At 38.0% G+C, this 20,337-nt stretch overlaps 2 protein-coding genes across 2 annotated transcripts in view; both read left to right on the top strand.

Moving 5' to 3' along the window:
• Positions 1 to 20,337, top strand: part of THSD7B (thrombospondin type 1 domain containing 7B) — a 545,795-nt gene that overhangs the window by 480,286 nt on the left and 45,172 nt on the right. Inside the window, exons 16-17 of the mRNA XM_087950095.1 lie at positions 5,976 to 6,109; positions 7,033 to 7,186. Coding sequence (XP_087806221.1) covers positions 5,976 to 6,109; positions 7,033 to 7,186 — 288 coding nt within the window. The remainder of the gene's footprint in view (positions 1 to 5,975; positions 6,110 to 7,032; positions 7,187 to 20,337) is intronic.
• HNMT (histamine N-methyltransferase) overlaps positions 1,175 to 20,337 on the top strand; it is a 195,112-nt gene continuing 175,949 nt past the window's right edge. Inside the window, exon 1 of the mRNA XM_087950103.1 lies at positions 1,175 to 1,182. The gene's annotated coding sequence lies outside the window, so the exon portion shown is untranslated. The remainder of the gene's footprint in view (positions 1,183 to 20,337) is intronic.

Below are 20,337 nucleotides of genomic sequence, written 5' to 3'. Positions count from 1 at the left end.
TGGATAAAGTGATATGAAATCAAAAACTGCTTTGAAGTGGATGGGAGGTAGTGTTGTGGAAGGAGTATTTTTCAATGAAACATTGGAGAACTAAGCACTGGATGATGGTAGTTCATCCTTTCCTAAATCCAGCTTGCTGTTCCTCAAGTATGATTTCTGGTTCCAGCCATTCCTGGAGTTTCTATTGTAAGTGTCTTGCATAACATTTGCTGATTGTACTGAGGAAGCTGATGGGTTTATAATCGTCAGATTTATCGTTTTCCTCTTTTTTGTTATAGGGACAATGACTATGAGTCCCTAATTTTTGCATAATCAGCCATCGATGTCAATGAAAGTAAAGAGTGAGGCCAGGGTGGGGGTGAGTTGAGTAAATATGATTGGCCTGGAATTACCCAGAAAAATTCCGTAGTTGAAAGTAGATTTGGTTTTCTCCATTCCCGGTCTAAACTTTACTTACTACAGCATAGAAGTAGTACATGGCAAAGTCGAATTTTTGGCAAACATGGTTTTCCAAAATGTAATTTTCAGTAACATTGCAAAAACAATGGGTTTGTTATGAAGAGAACCATAGAAGAATCATGAAATAAAGAAAACAGTTGCTTGACCTGTTTCTCATACATTTGCTAGGTGCATCCAATATGTTTGCTAGGCAACACTAGAGTAAGTTGCACATTTGCCAGTGTTCTGGGCTACATGTGAATCAAACCATTATGTTAAATGTAACTTGGTTTATTTGTTTGGAAGACAGCCTTTGAGGTGAAGACAGGGATTGTGCTTTGTGAAGATATATCTAAAATCTAAAATATGACCAGCATTTCAGCATCTGAAAAAAAAATGTGTATAGCTACTACAGTAATAGAATAGCTGGTTTCTTGATGCTTGTCCATCTTCATTTCAGTTTTAATAGCATGACACATCTATCTCTTATGATTACTCGGTTTTAGCTTCCCTTCTGCAGTCTATTTGCCTTGTGTCACTTCATTTTAAGGAAAGCCCCATCCTTTCCTTCTTAATATATTTCTCCTCATATACTGCAGAAAGACCAGAATTTGGAAATAAGCCTGTACTGAAACAGTAAATTCAGCTTTATATATTCAAGCTCTAGAGAACAAGTATGAACCTGAAGAAGCCAGGTAGACTTGGACCTATTTCATGCAGTTCTTTGGTTGACTTTTACAGCAGGTGAGGGAAGCAGCTGCAGAGGCATTTTCATAATTTTTACCTCAGAATCATGGCTTGATGAGTTTGAACAAATAATGCATGAAAAGAAAAAGATTAAACAGAAACCCATCAACAACTCTTATCAATCTCAAACTTTAAACTGTCCATATATATTTTTATGTGAAAAATAACATCATTTTTTAATAAAAGTTAATAAGTGTCAACAGGGAATAAAATATAAGAAAAAGAAAGAAATAGACAAAAAAAATCAGGAAAGAAATAAGGTTAGGAGGGAAGGGGAAAGGAAAGCTTAGAAATCTTAGCTTTTTTTATATGTCCACCAAAGATGATAAAAATACCTTCAGACTGATTGCATTGTCAACATATTTATGTTTAAATTGCCTTTCAAGTATATATATATATATATATATATATATATATATATATATATATATATATATATATATATATATATATATATATATATATATATATATATATTCTTAAGTTTTTGGTATTACATGTATGGCATTCAGCTTTGTTCGATTTTCCCACGTCATAGTAGTTGTGCTTTTAAGTTGTAGCACGCAGAATCTCATCTGCCATCATACAGAAGCCTGATGATGGCAGATGAGATTCTGCCAAACGTCGCTACAACTTTAAAAGCACAACTACTATGACATGGGAAAATCCCAACAAATGAATCCTATACACTAATACATCATACATACATACATATACATATACATATACATATACATATACATATACATATACATATACATATACATATACATATACATATACATAAAATTCTCAAATTCTTCAAGGATTAGATTAGATTAGATTAGATTATTCTATTTATACCTCAACTTTATTATTTTTATAAATGTCTCAAGGCTCCCTCCTCCTCCTATTTTCCCTACAACAACCCTGTGAGATGGGTTGGGCTAAGAGAAAGTGACTGGCCAAAATCACCCAGCTGGTTTTCATGTCTAAGGCAGGACTAGAACTATCCAAATTTTGGAACAATCTGATTTATTTATTTTTTGGCAGTTTACTCCTACAGTCCTTAACACATTCATCTTTCACGTTCCTTTTCAAAAGAAAAGTAATTTCAATTGGAAAACAACCCCAGAATTATATGCAATGCCTCAGTTTTTCATTACCTCCTCAATTGGTAGTGCTTCCAGAAACCTCTGCTGAGGATTTCAAAAACATCAAGGTAGTGAGTGAGATTGCACGATTGAAGCCCTGTCCCTGCGGGTTTTTTTATATGCATTTGATGCATGTCAAAAAAAGGGGCAAAATGTTCATTTCACATTTCATGGCAGCCATCTTCACTTTTTTGACACACACACACACACACGCACATACACACAAACAGACACACACACAAATGTACACACGCACACACACACTTACATGACTAGTGTCCCTGAGTGCTGCACCATTGGGACCAAGAGCAATCGAATCAAGTATTTATGTTGTTGGCTCAGGAAAAAAGAGGTTTCTGTCAACTCTATCAAGGCTGGCAACTCAGGAAACAGAACTACTTGGATTTCTGGAATTCAATTTATTGCTAATAGGGTAAAGTAACAACCTCTTGAAAGCCTGCCAAAGCAATTAATGGGATCAATTTATACTTCTTGTGCTTAAGATGGAATTACTTTGAGTCTCCTTCTCATCTTTCCCTCCTCTCCTGAAGTAAGGAAATTTTTCTTCTTTAATGGTCTGACTTCTTCCCATGATGGTCTATCTTCCACCTCCATGTTCCCTGTATCTGTTCCCTGTCAGTCTCACTACTTAGCCAAACAACCAATGTTTGAGAGTAGCATTAGTTTTCTCCATCTGTTCACATGACTCCAGGTGATGATAGGATGACAAATGGACACAAATCAGTGGTGGGATTCAAATATTTTTACTACCGGTTCTGTGGGTGTGGCTTGGTGGGTGTGGCAGGCGAAGGATACTGAACTGGTCAGACCCTGCTGAATACCACATCTGATACCAATGTCTGCTAACTGAAACAGGACTTTTTCAAAAATGGGGTATAAATTGATAACCACGATCAAATCACGTGATTAACTAGGAATTTGTACTATGATTTAAACACTGCTGTGCCATTTCAAGAGCAGGTGGCTGTTCTTCACAGAACCAAAAAACAAAACAAAACCATGCAAGTAAGCAGATCCACCATCCTTACAATGACAAAACTATGCACACCTGGAAGATCAAGAATAAAATCCAGGGAAATTGCATGCACAGTCTAATGGGAGACTGGAGCAAACTTACTAGCTTAGTAGAGATAGTCTTGGTCGAAGAACAGACATGATATTCTCCTTGTTGCCACAAGCAGTCCTTGAATCCCAGATACAACATATTAAAAACGCCTCCTTGCCCTGAAATCTTATTGTCACATTTATGAGAGAGAAAAATGCAAATGGCCATTTGAAAAAGATATCCTTAGCCAATCTGTATGATGGTCTGGAGATCATCCATCCAACTCCTAGCACATGAGTTTTATTGTAGTAGTAAATGAATCAGATCCAATTGATGCCTGCCTTCCACCCGTAATGTCTCATGGATATCTCTTCCAGGGGGAACAGGAATCAAGATTATGGTAGGAAAGAGCAAGCAGGAAACATATAAAGGCAAAGCATCCTGCTGGCACTTTATTTTGTTAACTAGGAGCTAGGAGTAATGTAGAAATAAGCATAAGAGGAATTATTGTGATGCATGGGCAGACTAGTCCATTGAAGAAATCTATTGTTGAAATACTGCTTTTACAGCTATAATGTGTATTCGAATTTCCTATAATTAGTAGGAGAGATTATTTCATCCAAATCAATGTATAAATTCCTCTAAAGTCCAATTTAATGAAAATGCATGCTTTCTGAAAGTGGTTCAGCAGTCCCCCCGGCGTGTCCCCCCCCCTCAAAAAAAAAGAGGCAGAAATAGTCAAATCAATATCGGGATTATGTGTCTGGATGCCAGCTTTCCTCAAGACACTATGGGCATGAAAGAAACCAGTCAAATTAACGGAAGTTCTTCTTCTTCATGGAAGATCATTACCACATTCCTTCCTGCCCTTGGCATCATGGTTGTAGAAATTCTGGAGATCTTGGATAAAGGAATGCTTTCCTCTTGCCCAGACAGGTTTCAGTTCTACAAGTCAGGTCAGCTCACTGATCCACAAAGCAAAAGGTGGAGACAAACTTAGCATTTATCAACAGTAACTTGAGGCTAAAGGCTCCAATGATGCAGCAGCCCATGGTCAAGGGAGTGGCTATTATTTTGCTAGAAAAATAGATGGGCACCTGTTGCCAATCACTTATATCTTAGAATAGGCAGCCCAATTATTTCTGTTATACTTAATACCATCCTTCTTTTTGCTAGACCCTATCAAAAAAAAACGTCACACCTTCATCACCCCTGTAAATTGATCTAGCCACATCTGTGCTTCCAGACCTTCGAAGTGTAGAGATACCATCAACCACTTAGCCCCTGTCCCAACTTCACACCCATTTTACCCAAATGCTCCATAGCATGGCCAGACTGTTTGTCAGAGCTTCCCAAATGTGGCAGAAATTCATAAGAGAAATTTAGACCATCCAAAGAGCCAGTCTAAAGCCAGTCTAAAATTCCTTCAATTCAATGCACACGTTGGGGAAGAAAGGGAGGGCAGAAGTGGACCTTGAAATGATAAATGTTGTTTTAAATATTCTCTGCCTAAGCAGTTTGATGCAGTGCTGATGTTTAACAGATAACAGATAATCAGAGTTGGAAGAGACCTTGTAGGTCATCCAGTCCAACCCCCCGCCCAAGCGGGAGACCCTACACCATTTCTGACAAATGGCAGTCCAGTCTCTTCTTGAAAGTTTCAAGTGATGACACTTCTACAACTTCTGAGGGCAAGCTGTTCCATTGGTTGACTGTTCTCACTGTCAGAAAGTTTCTCCTTATTTCCAGGTTGAATCTCTCCTTGATCAATTTCCATCCATTATTCCTTGTCTGGCCTTCGGGTGCTTTAGAAAATAGCTTGACCCCTTCCTCTCTGTGGCAGTCCCTTGAATATTGGAAGACTGCTATCATGTCTCCCCTGGTCCTTCTCTTCACTAGCCTAGCCATGCCCAGGTCCTGTAACCATTCTTCATATGTCTCAGTCTCCAGTCCCCTAATCATCCTGGTTGCTGTTCTATTTGAATTTTTGGCAAATTGTTTTGCAATTATTTTATGTATTGTAAGTAGAGTTTGACTGAGAAGCACAATTGTTTGTTTTAGAGATATATATTTTTTTAAAAAATCATAGAAAAATAAAATACAATAAAAAGGTTTTATGGAATTGAAATAATTTTTTGAAAAAATAAAGTTGCATTTGTATGCTAAAATGAAATTTTAACAGTATATGTGATACAATCAAGGAAGGGGAAAAACTTTTTTTCCTTTCTTGATTGTATCAGATATACTGTTAAAATTGGGCATCATAAAGAATACATTGTATGATTATAAAAGGGAATATCTCATAGATCTTCAGAGGAAATGAAATTGTAATGAAATGCTTGATTAGACTGTTGGAAATAGTTATTTTTATTCTAAGAGGCTGCATGCTTATCACATTCCCTTTTAAGTCTATAAGAAATCAATGAATTTAAACATTACGGTCTTCTTAGAACAGTGGATAAAATCTAGTACAGTACTCAGCAACTGGAGGAAGATTTTTTTTCCCGATTATTGTTCTGCTAAAGTATTTCTCTGGAGAATTTTCACTCAAGTGACTGATTATGTATACATTTGTATGTTTTCTTTGGAAGGTGCACGAGGCAATTCCCTGTTACAGTGAGTGCAATCAGTATTCCTGGCGAGTAGAACCATGGTCTCAGTGTGAAATCAGCAGTGCACAAAATTCCTTCCATTGTGGAGAAGGAATACAAATGAGGCAAATCAGGTGAGTGGAAAATAAAAGCAGTTGGCTATTGAATCATGGATTGAGTAGTTGATTAATTGGTTGATTGATTGATTGTTGATTTGATTTCTATAGCTGCCCAGCTCAACCAAATGACTGGGCAGCTTACAATTATAAAATTATAAAACAATTAAAAACCATCCCAAAAAATTAAAGCAATAAAAAACCTCCCACAAAATAAATTTAAAAACAAGCAAGCTAAGAAAATGTAACAACTGTTTCTGGAACTTTTGAGGATATTATTTTCCATTAACATCTTTATAAAACTGCCTTAATTTTATCACTTGAAGTCCTTTTCAATTATTTATACTGTTGTTGTTTTTTAAAATTAAGTAACCAATATTGTACTATGCTATGTGACGCTATACTATTCAAAAGACTTTTGAATACAAAGGTGTCTAGAGTAGTCTGTTTCATGTTTGCATGAAAATAAAGTTAATCTTTAAGAGGAAAATTCTGTTGCATGGACTGTAAGCATATCTTTGGATTCATGAACAGTGTTTTACTTAATTGCAGTATTTCTACACAATTTCTACAAATTCTTTCAGCTCTCCTCAACAACACTAGCATGACATAAATATTCAGATAAAATGAACTGATTAAATAATTACTAATTATCCACTGCAATGAATAGTTATATCTGACATATGTAACAAACATAAAAATATTTCTGAAAATTAAAAAAAAAACTTAATTGAAAGCCTACTGAAGGTAAGATCACGAAATGGAAAAAAAAATCCCAGAAGAAGACAGTGACAAACCATTTTTATTCTGCTGTCAAGATAATTACCGAGACGTGTCTAAAAATTCACCAGACGTTGAGCTCGATTCAGAGGCTTGACTGTATTACTTATTTGTTTTTCATTGTGGAATGCCTTGCAGATGATGTTCTTATCATCCTACAGATGTATAAACACCACTGAAGGTGGAGATGGTGAACCTGTACCTCTTGTGCTTTGTAATCAGTCCAAAGTTCCCTTGGAAAAACAGAAATGTATCCTCTATTGTCCTAACGAATGTGTGGTGTCTGAATGGAGTCATTGGAGTCAATGCCCAGAGGTACTTTAGTTCTGCCATAGTTCAAATGCTTGCTATTTTTAAGTATTAACAGGCTCAACCATGACCTGCTTAGATCCATAATCCCATAAAAAGAAGGGACGAAGAAATATATATTTTCCTGAAACCCAATATTGTTGCTAAACGGAATGATAGTAAGCACTTTCTCTAGTGAAGCAATGTATGACTTTAGTTCTTCGATAAATATGCATTTCTTCAATTATCATTTATAGCACCAGTACTGACATTTGCTTTACATGGGTCTACCCTTGAAGAGCATCGCAGCTCTTCCTAGCAATTTAGCTACAATGGCTCAAAATGAGGGGAGCAGATATTATGAGTGCTGACAATCTGCACATGTTAAGCCTCTTCTCCATGAGTTGCATCAATTGCCAGCAGGCTTCCAAGTTAGGTTCAAAGTGGTTTCAGTTACCTATAAAGCTGTCCATGGAACGGGGTCAGGTTACCTGAGGAAGCACCTTTCCCTGGTTGTGTCAATCCATCCCATCGGATCCAGCAGAAGAGGCATGCTATGGGTCCCATCTACTAAAGGATGCCATCCTAGAGGACCCAGGAAGTGAGCCTTTACTGTCATAGTGCCTGCTGTTTGGGACATCATCCCTCTGATCACATGGTTGTATCATGGGCATGGGGTTCAGAACACGTGGCAGAGTTAATACGGTAGTTGTGTTGCAAAAAAATTGTGGTTTAATCTCAGCTACCAATTTCATATATAGCATTGTGGTGTTTTTTTATGTTGCTTTTCCAGTGTTGTTAGCTGCCCAGAGTCATCATGATGAGATGATGACCATATAAATTTCCATCTCATTTTACTTGATTGCTATAGTGATCTTCTATTCTCAGTGTCTGTGTACAGTAAATGTACAGTAAGTGGATAAGCTGAGAAATTAAGCCCTTTTTGAAGATTCAGTGGTAGCAATGTTTAAACCAAATGCCTTTTCTTATAACATGTTCATGTCCAAAAACCCTAATTACATGAAAACATTTGAGGCATTTCATGGGCCTGATAGTTCCCAAGGTGTCATATTCCCAGTTGTTAAAGATAAAGATATCTTTATGATAACGTGATGATAAAGATATTTCTCTATTATGAATGCCCATGTGTTTTCTCTCTGTAAAAGGAAAATATCCTCAATATATGCTACTAATAATTGACAGCCAAAATACAGAATCTGAATGCCTCTGGAAATTCATAATTGATCCTGATTTTAAGATTTAATGTGAAGAGTTTGTATTCATATTTGAAAAAGAATCTTCCTGAGGAAACAGTCCTTCATATATGCTATTATGCTGTCATTGTCATATTTGTCATCATTCTAGTGACATTATAATAAGCAAATCCTTTTGAATAGCTATGTTGTTTTCATACTAAGACTGTGAACCAATACAGATTAAATAAGCCTGGCTTCTAAAAAATATTTAAATGCACTATCGCATGCAAAATGCTGCAAATTATTTTTCATGGTTGCTATCAGCATAACAACCCACTCAGTTCTTTTTAAAAAATCTGTCCTGTGAATTCTTATTTGCCATTATTCAGTTATATTCTTTCACAGGCAAAACAATAAGACTATAGAATGATACTCTTAGTTTAACTGCTGCCATCCTAAATCTGTACTCAAATCATCCTACTACCCATAGTTCTTGAGTTAACCGAGACTGCTGGGATTGCTATCACTAAGTGATGAAGTTCTAAAACACAATGTCATATAACCACACTGCTTAGCAATGGCGATGGTAATCCCAACAGTAACCCCAAGACACGTGGGTTGTTAAGCATGAAGTGGCAGCAGTGGCAAGTAAGGAATGCAGGAATGTCAAGTTGCTGTGTGGAGAGTAGAGAGGCCCTAGGAGGCCCAGTGCAGTAGTGTGCAAGCACATGAACACAAGTCGCATGGATGGTGCTGTGTAGCCTGAGCACAGAAAGACTGGGGGATGAACGGTGTGGCAGGACACAGATATAAAAAGATGGGAGATGACACAGCAAAGCGTGAGTGCAGGAAAGTCAGAGGATGGATGGTGCAGCAGGGCATAAGGGCCCCCAGATAAGGTTGAAAGTTGGAAGCATGGTTCTCCAGTGGTTCACCCCCTTTCTCCTTCTTTCTCCTTGCCCAGTTCCAATTAGCGTTGGAGGGGAGAAGAGATCTATCTTAGGCTTCTCTTATCTGGGATGCATCAGGATTAGAGTCTCTCTCCCCTCATCTATTTAACATCTGTATGAAGCTGGTGGGTGAGATCACTCGTATATCACTAGTATATATCTCACCCCCAAACCAAACAAGTGCTTACTCAGGACTTGGAGGTTCTGAGGGGGTCTAGATAGTGAGGAACCATCTACAACTTAACCCTAGCAAGATTGTGTGACTTTGGGTTTTGGGGTCCCCTGTATCTAGAGGGTTGCCATTTTCAACACATGATGGGGTGGGGCTCTCCTAGACATAATTGATGTGCAATTTAAGGAACCTCCTGGACTTTCATTTCCTTCCTGAAGAGAAGATTGCAGACATAGCTCATGGGAGTTTCTTTGGACTACCCATCAGTGGTGGGATTCAAATTGTTTTACCACCAGTTCGGTGGATGTGGCTTGGTGGGCTTACTTGGGCTAACGCATGTGCGTAGCTTTCCCCACACCAGCTGAGGCCTGCAGCGCCAATTAGCTAGGAGGATAAAGAAAAGAAAAGCGTAGGGGCAGATGGGAGGGCAGATCCTGTGCTTTTGTCCAAGGATTTTTTTTCCTCCGCTCAGCTGATTGTCAGCTTTTTTTTTTACTACTGGTTCATTTGAACCGGTCCGAACCAGTAGCATACCGCCACTACTACCCATCCAGTAAATTGATAGGGTTACCTCATTCCAAGTCCCTTCAATTTTATGTGGCCATCTGGTAGGACCTAAGAAGTGAGCCTTCTTGTAGATGTACCAACCCTATAGAACATCTTCCCCTGTGAGAGAAGAGGGTCGTATCTTCCTTACCTTACAACCAGAATTTCCTCTCAGGGAGGAGGGCATACACACACGCACACACACACACACAGAGGATTAAAATGGGGGCTGCTTGGTGCTCTCTGAGGTTGGTTATTTTCTTGCAGATGTTTCATTACCCAAATTAGGTAACCTCATCAGTGCTCCCCGTGAAACTGAACTAGTTTGGGTAATAAAGCAGCAAGAAAACAACTATTCCCAGAGAGAACCAAGGACACCCCCCCCCCCGCATAACTTGTACAAAAACTTGTACAATTCAAATCAATCCCACTATACCATGCTAACAGGTTCATATTCGTATTCTCTCTAGAGCCTCAACAATTCTATTTTTTATTTTATTCTCATTTTTAGTTAATTGTGCTGTTTTTCTTCTTTTTTTGTTGTGCTATATCTTACTAGCCAGTAGTACACTGTACTAAACACTGGCTGTATTATGAATAGAAGGTGTAAAAACTTAAGATGGGTGAGAGCATAAGGTCATAGCAAGCAGGAAACTATATTTGTATATTTGGAATGGATGAAAATCCCAAATAGTTTGCATTACAATTTTTTTTAAGAGCCTGGAGTATGATGAGAGGGGAGGAGAGGGGGAGAGACAGAGAATTCATTTCTATAGGCCTGTTTGCCGTTTTCTTGAAAATGAGAGATATTTTTTCTTAGTTATATAGGATTCCTTTTATCTGGGAATATAAAAGCCATATGATAGAATACGTTTATTAGGTTAACACAGGTTTACCAATCAGTCTGCTAACTTTCAAAATTAAAAAAAAAACTTTTTAGAAAGTTTATTTATTTATTAGAAACTTAAAGGATGATGGAGAAAGGAATAAATATAGCAAGGGTTCAATCCGTACCTCTCTCAGTTTCAGCTTGGATGAAGTATTATAGAATCTGCTGATGTGAAAATTAGTTTTTATCAGTTTTGCTAGTGGTGTGAAGTTGCACTAGATATTCTCCCAAGGCTTGTTAGGAATAGGAATAAATATTTGTTACGGATCCATTTTTGGAACTGCAATATCCAGTTAAAACTGTTTTATGCATATGTGAAACATGAGGTTCCTTTAGTAAGTTTAAAACAGAAAACAAAAGTAATTCCACTTAAAGGTTGAGGCCTATATCTGATCTGTGTGCAAGGGAAAAAATATCTTTCTGTGACATTCACTATATCTACATACCATTTTTATGTCTACGTATAAACAAAGGACATAGAGGTAGTCCTCATCTTAGGCCAATTGCTTAGGGCAGAAGTGGGCTGAACTTTATTTGACAAGGAGCTCGCTGGTCGCGCATGCACCACTTTGGGGCTGAAACGCAGCTTCAAACAGGCAGCTAATTGAGGCAGCACAGAACTCACCTGGCTGGAGGGAAAGTTAGTTATTTAGGGAAAGCATAAAACAAGGGCAGGTGGGCAGGCCCAACCAGAGATCACAGCTAGGGGCTTGCCCGTACCTTGCCGACCATCCAGGGGAGGCTCCCCCCACAGTCACATGATGACATTTTGGGCACTTTGCAACCAGGCCACATTCACAGCTGTTTGCAGCATCCCACAGTCACATAACAGTTTTGCCAAAAATAAACCCCAGCGTTTAAGTTGTGGTTTTCAGCAACATTCTGCAGAAAATAAAATGGTCAAGAAATTGGCTTTATAACTGTCACGAGATACGACCGTGATGGGCAGGCTATTTTACTAGCTCAAGGACTACCCAAATACTATTAACAGATACGATTAGTGTTATTTATATGATTTATAAACCAGTTATATATTATTCCATTTCTTCTTCTTACCTAAGATTCATTTTGGGAATTCTTGCATCAAGACTATGTCTTGCCTGTTTCAATAAACACGGGGAAATGAAATTGAAGCACATTTGTCTTCAGAGACTTCATATGAATTCCACTTACAATAGTAGGTTCACACATCATTACTTGATTTTCTCCTTCTGCACAGACAGCAGAGAAAATATATCATCTCCTGTTAAATATTCAGCATTGAAGAACTGTGGCAATACCTGTAACGTCTTGAATCTCTGTTCATCTGACTTGGAAATGTAATTAATTGACTTCACTTGAATTCATCAAAGCACTCTTAAACTGAGTTAATATGCAAGTTGGGCCACAACTCTCTGAAATAATTATTTCAGATTTATTGTATCTGCTGTCAGCTTTTGTTTTTGTTTACAAGAATTGATAACTCCCAGTATTTCATCTGAGTGACCTCCTTGTTTGCATCAAATGATAACATTTAGAGTAGTAATTCAGGAGGGCTGGAAAACCATTCATTTAATTACATAAATGCATAAGGCAAGACATGGGATGAAAGAAAATAATAATAATGTTCTTCATTGTGGATCAGCAACACTTTCATGACTTATCTGACCATTAATTATGTTCCAATAAATAAAATCGGTATTGCTAAAGTATTAATGGATAACTTCAAAAGTGGAAATAAGACATATGATTAGTTTCACTAGCTTTCGACAGCAACACCTGGATATTTTAGGTCATAACTCAGAATTGGCTATAGAGAAGAATTCAAATCATTTCCTTGGTAACAAGATTAAAATTAATAGTTTCATCAATGCTCTTATACCTGAGGGTAGGAAACTATAAACTCCCTTTTTATAGTCCTCAGAACCATTCCAAAATTTAGTACTGTGGTTGCTGAAAACCAGTAGCTTGTAATCTCATGATTTTGAGTTGGGAACATATACAGACTCTGATAAAAAGCCCAGGAAGGATTTAGGCAGTTTAAAAAACAAGAAAAGGCCCCCAAACTCTCTTTGCAAAATATAAGAAAAAAAAATTAAAAAATCTCAGCTCTTGCCATATATTTACGTAGTCAAATGTATTTTGTACTATTATCCACTCCTCCCATCTTTAAAAAAAAGGTCAAAGGCTAATATGGGCTAATCAATTGGACACAAATGTTTTAAACATACCCTAATTTTAAATATAAGTAGTTCTCGACTTACGACCACAATTGAGCCCAAAATTTCTGTGGCTAAACAAGACAACTGTTAAGTTAATTTTGCCCCATTTTATGACCATTCTTGACACAGTTGTTAAATGAATCACCGCGACTATTAAGTTAGTAACACGGTTGTTAAGTGAATCTGGCTTCCTTTGACTTTGCTTGTCAGAAGGTCGCAAAAGGGGAATCACATGACCCCAGGACACTGCAACCGTCATAAATACATGCCAGTTGCCAAGCATCCAAATTTTGAACCACGGGGATCCTGCAAAGATCATAAGTGTGAAAAAGAATCCTAAGTCTTTTTTTTCAGTGCCGTTGTAACTTCGAATGGTCGCTGAAGTCGACTACCTGTAACAGAGGCATCATAACTGAGCAATCTCGCTTCGAGAGCCAGACAGGAGATTTCAGCAGAAAGCATTTCTTCTCCTTCCCTTAGCTGTAGTGTCATTGTCATAATGGCACCCAGGAGCACAAAAACAACGGTTATTTTGACTTTTTCCTCTTTTCCTTGATCAGGAGGGAAAGTAGCCTAACCGTTGCAGGATCCAGGGTGGAGACCAATATTTGTTTCAATGTAAGGGCTCAAGTGTGTTATTAAAATTGAAGTTGTTTAAATGCATTGACAAGATCCTTCTGCCAGTTCTTCGAAGATACTTGCCTGTGGGAAAACCTTTATGGCATGAGGCAATTGGTACACAATTAGCTACCCATTTCAAAAATCACAGAAGCAAAGGAGGTTTACAAGCCATCAAGGCCCTTCTCCAACCCATAAAAAGGTTTAATATGTCAATAGATAAGTGGATTCCAAATGTTTGACTGTTTAATGGTTAGTAGATAAAGTGGTCATTTTCTCAAGTTCCACAATTTCCAGTGCACACACAGGGCTGGGAGCAACAATCGGTGAAATGCTTTCTCTCTCTCTTTAAGAGCTATGCTTACCCTTCCCTCCCCAACCCCTGCCTTTAAAAACATGTCAATGTTGTCTTCTTTAATCCACTCTTTAGAATTGGATTAATCATGATTTTAATTATCATTTTTAACTGGAGTGTCTCTAGGTGGAAAAATAGAGTGTACGGTGCAATAATGAAGCAAATTAATGTGGGACATCATTATCAACATCTATGGGATTGGAGTAATGAAATAAAAGCAACTCCTGTTTATTTCAGTAAAACATGTTTCCATTCAATTTTACTGAAATAAACAGGAGCTGCTCATTCCATTGGAGGACTAACTTGTAATGATTTGTTCATTATGATTGACAAAGCATTTGGTAAATGTCAGAGTACCTGACAAATACATGTTTTGTTATGATTGACAAAGCATTAGAATGCTCTATCCCTGAGATAGCAATAGCACTTAGACTTATATAACACTTCACAGTGCTTTACAGCCCTCTCTAAGTGATTTACAGAGTCAGCCTATTGCCGCCAACAATTTGGGTCCTCATTTTACTCACCTTGGAAGGGTGGAAGGCTGAGTCAACTTTGAGACTGGTGAGATTCGAACTGCCAAATTGCAGGCAGCCAGCAGGCAGCAGAAATAGCCTGCAATACTGCATTCTAACCACTGCACCACTGCAGCTCTTACTCACATTTTGTTACATTTTTATGTTTATGTTAGGAGCTTTGTACAAGTAAGGTAGTTCTCAACTTACAACTGGTTGTTTTGCAGTTGTTCAAAGTTACAATGGCCCCAGAATGAGTGTTTTATAGCCCCTATAAGCACCCCGGGCCATCGTAAATAATTATGCTATACCCGCTATGATCATGTGATTGCATGTTAAGCAGGTCAGTTTTACAAATGGTTGCAGTGTTCTAGGGTCACATGACTGATTTGCTATATTTTTGGTACTTTCCAGCATTTTTTCCCAGTTTCTAGCCAAAAAACAACAACAACAACACCCATTCAGATGAATGGGTTCACTTAACAACTGTGATGTTTGTTTAACCACCACCATGTTTCTTAACAACCACTGTGAAAAGGCCAGAAAATTACTTCCAGTCACATGGGTGCCTCAATTTACAATTGTAACAACATATGACCAAGATTTCCAGTCCCAATTATGGTGATAAGTCAAGGACTACCTGTATACTTTCTCAAATTGCTTTATTTTTTAGGTAAACTAGATTCTTCTTCAGGGATTAAAAGTCCAGTGGAATGAAAGGGGTTCCGGGAATCATTGCCATTATAAAATTTTTAATGGAGTTCATGTTATAAGGAGTTTATGACATTGATAATAGAGCATTCACGTCTGTTTGCAGATTGCTATCCGTGGTTCATTATGCTCTTACAGTAAAGCCCATCTAATTCCTTCCCTGGTGCAGTGTTTTCTGCAGTGACGGATTCCACTTGCACATTTCATTTTGAATAGCTAGTTAAACCTCATCTTCCTGCTGCCACAAGCATTTCAATAAATTACAGGATCAATAAGCATGTCACATCCCGTGTAATTGTGAGTTATAAAGGTCATATGAAGAATTGGTTGCAGAAATCGTACTAACATCGGCAAGCAGATATTTAAACATTGCTGAACATGTCAGCATCTTAAAAATATTCTGAAACAGAGCTCCTTGCTCACAACACAGAAAAGTACAGTCTTGGTCTTCATTTTTCTGTTTAGACATTTTAAACACATTATGGTAGCATTAGTGTATCTGTTAAAGTGCATCCAATTCATTATAGTTCTTTATACAATGGATACCAAACAGTTGAACAAGCAATTTTAACCATTTGGTGGCTTTCTAACCAGGTAGTCTCTTCCAACCACACACACACACACACACACTTTCTGTATTATTTTTGGGGACTCATCAAGGACTACTACCTAAGATATAGCAAATTCCCCGTAGGGTAGGAGAAACTAGAATGGTCAATCAATAAATTCCACATCATGAAAATAATCACACATGGAGAACAAGGGATTATCTTTTCTGGGCGAAGAGAAACAACTAAACTGTTGCCCTTTATTATTTCCAGTTGAGAGTAATATTGAAAAGAAACTACACAAAAGTGCTTGGGATTCTGCTGTCTGTCCATCAGCAGGATCATTCACCAAATAGGATCAAAATTAACTGTGAGGGAAACATTGCCAAAAAAGAAAGATTACATTCTAAAATGATCTGGATGTGGTTTGGCGGCTAAAAATGTTACTCCCAAATACAGCCCTCCAGTAGAGGCATCTGGGCGGGAATGCTGCTGACCAAGCCCCTCCCTCCCTGTTCTAGTCACATGACCCAAACTAGAGTATAGGCATCCTGCTCTGGGTTTCCCAATTCACACTTACTGTACACACAAACATTCACCCAGCCACAAAACAAAGGGAGAGAAGAAACACACATACAAAAGCAGAGATAGCATGTATTCTGTGCCCTGATCGGATCCACACAGATACATGTAGATGGGGAGAAAGAGGGAGAGAGAGGGACGGAGGGAGAGAGAATGGAAACGTTATATGATATTTCATTCCACAGATGAAAACACAGTTTTTTCCTATGGCTACTGCTAGTCAAGGTATTAGCAAGAATTTCAGAAGCCATGTTCAGTGGGGATTCCCACCTTATTTTAGTATTTCAGTTGTTAATAATAAAGGCTCACAATAAGCAATGAATTTTGAGTTCTGTTTGCTAAACCTATTGCCTAAGTCATTGATAAAGTTGCACACATTTCTAAGATTCCTCTTCAGTGAAAATGATGCAATGATTCTCTCCCCCTCCTCCACAGAAGTACAGCTAAAAACATGAAAGCTGTCTAGTGGGATCTAATTAGATGATACCCTGGAGTCTCCAGCTCAAATGTCCAAATGCTTAAATATTAGCAAAGAGGAGGGAGAGAATACTTCAGATTGGATCAATGCCATTTTCCAGTGCTATGTTTCTTAATTAAAATATTTCCCATAAGAGTTACTATTCAATATCTTTGGGGAAATTAACAAAATCAGTCATAAAACTCATTGTCACATTTAGCTAGGCCTTTGCATTTTCAGTGCATCTGGTACTGCAATTTACAACAGAGATCAGAGTTATAATTAAGTGATGAGCAAGCTCAGTTCAAAACCACTAGTCAAAATTAACAAAGCCCAGACCTAACTAAGGTAGGTCTAACCAGTTTACTTGCTTCCTTTTATCTTATTCATAAATATGTTTCCCACATTAAAGGCTAGAAATCACATCATTCTCACGAATATGTATTCACACCAAGAAATACTGTTAAAAATGTTCAGTGTTTTGAGCCGAGAAAGTGTTGGAAATCCCATTTCCTCTGGCTTGTTGCAAAAGTAATGAATCTGTTCTAAATTTATTTAGTGATGTATATCTATCTAGTACTGAAACTCTTGTAATGAGCTTTAACTGGGCAAAACAGTGAATCATAGGGCAACAATTTTTGAAACAAAATATTTCAAATGGGCTAACTTATGGAATGTGGCCAAAACTTGGGGCCCATGACTCCAGGGATGGGCTGCTACTGGTTCTCACTGGTTCGAGTGAACCAGTTGTTCATTTTATGGTCAGTTTGGCGAACCAGCAAATCCCACCCCTGAGTGGCCCCGCCCATCCCACTCTTCCCAGGAGTCCCCACATGGCCCATTTTGGATCGCAGGTAAGTGCAGGATCTGTGCTCAGGGAGAGCAAAAAATGGGCCTTCTGGAAGGCTGGAAATGGGCCCATTTCTGGCCTCCAGTGAGCCTCCAGAGCCCGGGGAGGGCAAAAATGTCATCCCCCCTCCCCCTCAGCCCACCATGGCCACGTCTACCCAGCAACTGGGCAGAGAACCGGGAAAGTTGTAACTGTTTCAGTGCTACTGTCTATGCCGCTAATGTGTTCCCATGATCTTCATTTTCACTCTTCTGTGACAGTTTCCCCCAGACAATTTCTCAATCCCTCACTCCCTCCCCTACCCAGCAGCAAGCACTTAACTATCTCAGGGAAGGGAAAAGGGGGAGAGATTTTGTATGCTTCGTGTCAGATTCCCACAAGAAAGCTCAGTTAGAGAAGCCAGCGAGACATTGTTCCTGCACCCACTACTTTTTGATCATTCTGCTTTCTCTGTTTAGGTAAGAAAATAGAGCATAGATTGGCTAATAAGTTCTAAGACTTAAGATGTTTTGCTGCCAGGAATGTTGCCATTCTCTTAATTATCCTCAAACAGTAAGTTTGGGAAAGAGAACAGATGGGATTTAGCTGGATACCTTAAAAGATTTGTTTTGGAATCTGAACAAAATGTTGCTGTATTCTGGACCATTTTTACAAAGGGCTCAGGTATTCTGGGATTCAGTGTTATCAGTATGTATAGCAACTTAGTTCATAAATTTAAATCTATACTTAGTTCAGTATAGTTTCCAAGAATACAACATAGAAATAGTGAAAACATCCCTTGGCCTTCATGCACTAAATAAAGTTTTAGGAGAGGGGAAGCATTCTGTGTTTGGCTGAATATACTTAATATCCTTGGGAATTTTGCTCAGGCAAGCTTTTCAACCTCCCTGAAACCATGGAAGCACGAAGCATGACCAGACTTCTCTTTTCTTGATTTCAGCCCAATTGTATAATAAATCAATGTAGAAGAAGGGTTAAAGAATGAACCAAGCAATTATATTGTAAATATGGTTAAGAATTGATCTGTTTAGGATTGTAAGGGTTATCTTTATCTAACCTACCAAAGAAGAATATTTGCAGCAATAGATAACATTTTTGGATTAGCTAGCATGTTTGCTTTTGGAGCCATGTCATGGGCATTCTTGCCCAAAGTTTGTCTAAGGAGATTAGTGTAATTCTAAAATGCTTGCCATGGTTGATGGGACTAGCTGTTAAGACATCCAGTTTCATAAATAATGATAAAGAAGCCCCTTCTATCCCCAACCCTCTCTCTTCAAGATCCTCTTACAATTTCAGTTCACTTTTGACTTTTTTAGGCTAATAGACACATTTCAAAATACATATGTACACATACACCATTATTTTTTATGGAACTATACAACTAGAGATATTATTTGGCTGTGCAGTATACCAGTTTCCTTTTTTAAAAAAAAAAAATTGGTGGGAATTTTAAAAATTCTATGTTGCCTAGAATTGCTCTCAGTCTTGAAAGCACAAGCATATTTTCTGGATTAAATAGAGTGAGCAAACTGAAAAAAATCCACTTGGGTCATCCAGTCCAATCCCTTATTTGGTGCAGAAATCCAGATTAAACATTGCCAACAAATAACATCTACTTTTCCTTTGACACATCCAGTACAAAGGAGAACCCAACATTTCTTGGAGTGATTGTTTTGGCATTAAGCAGTTGAATATTAAATGGGAATCTGTATTTTTGTAAGTTAAATCCATTATTTGTGCCTGAACTCTGAAATAATAGAAAAGATCTTACCCCTTTCCTAGATGAAAGTTCTCCTATGTGCTTTTTATTACACCTGTGCATTTCAGCGGCATCAGGTCACAGTGGGAAGAAAATGTAAGCAATCAGAAGCAATTTGCCATTTGTGATTATTTATCAAGTCACATAGTTTTATGGAGTTAGGTCTAGAAGTCCTTTTACAACTTCCAAGTGAGTGCTCTTTAGGGACAAACTCTACTTATATCTTTTCTGTTTCCTGCAAACATTTCGGGGAGAGTTAGTTATATGAACAATCTGTCCAGTTAATCTTTTTATGCTTCTTCCACCCATAATTCCTACATGTCATATAAACCCAGATAAAGGTATTAGAAAAGTATAGATAACAAAATATTTTCTGTGCAGTGGGTAAAAGAATTGGTACTGCTGATCATTTAATCTTAATGTTATACCATTTGAGAATTTGACACTTTTTTTCCTTTAGAAAGTTTCCTAGGTTGTTATGTCTGTTGCTTGAGCATACTAAAAATCTGTTTATAAACAGATTGGTCAGAAAACCCATTCTTCCCAAATTTGGAAGAACAGAATAACATAGTTGGAAGGGACCTTGGAAGTCTTCTCATCCAACCCCCTACTTAAGTAGCAGACCCTATACCATCTCAGACAAGTGGTTGTCCAATCTCTGTCCAGTGATGGAGCACCCACAACATCTAAAAGCAAGCCATTCCTCTGAAAATTGTTCTCATTGTCAAGAAATTTCTCCTTATATCTAGGTTGCTTCTCTTCTTGATTAGTTTCCCTCCATTGCTTCTTATTCTGTCTTTGGAGAAATCCAGTAAGCAGAGCCTCCTCA

The sequence above is a fragment of the Notechis scutatus genome, chromosome 1 (genome assembly GCF_049901735.1).
Source record: "Notechis scutatus isolate UNSWTSFEM ecotype Mainland chromosome 1, rNotScu1.2, whole genome shotgun sequence".
Lineage (NCBI taxonomy): Eukaryota > Metazoa > Chordata > Lepidosauria > Squamata > Elapidae > Notechis > Notechis scutatus.
The sequence above is the reverse complement of the archived record's forward strand: the minus strand, read 5'-3'. Positions and strand labels throughout refer to the sequence as shown.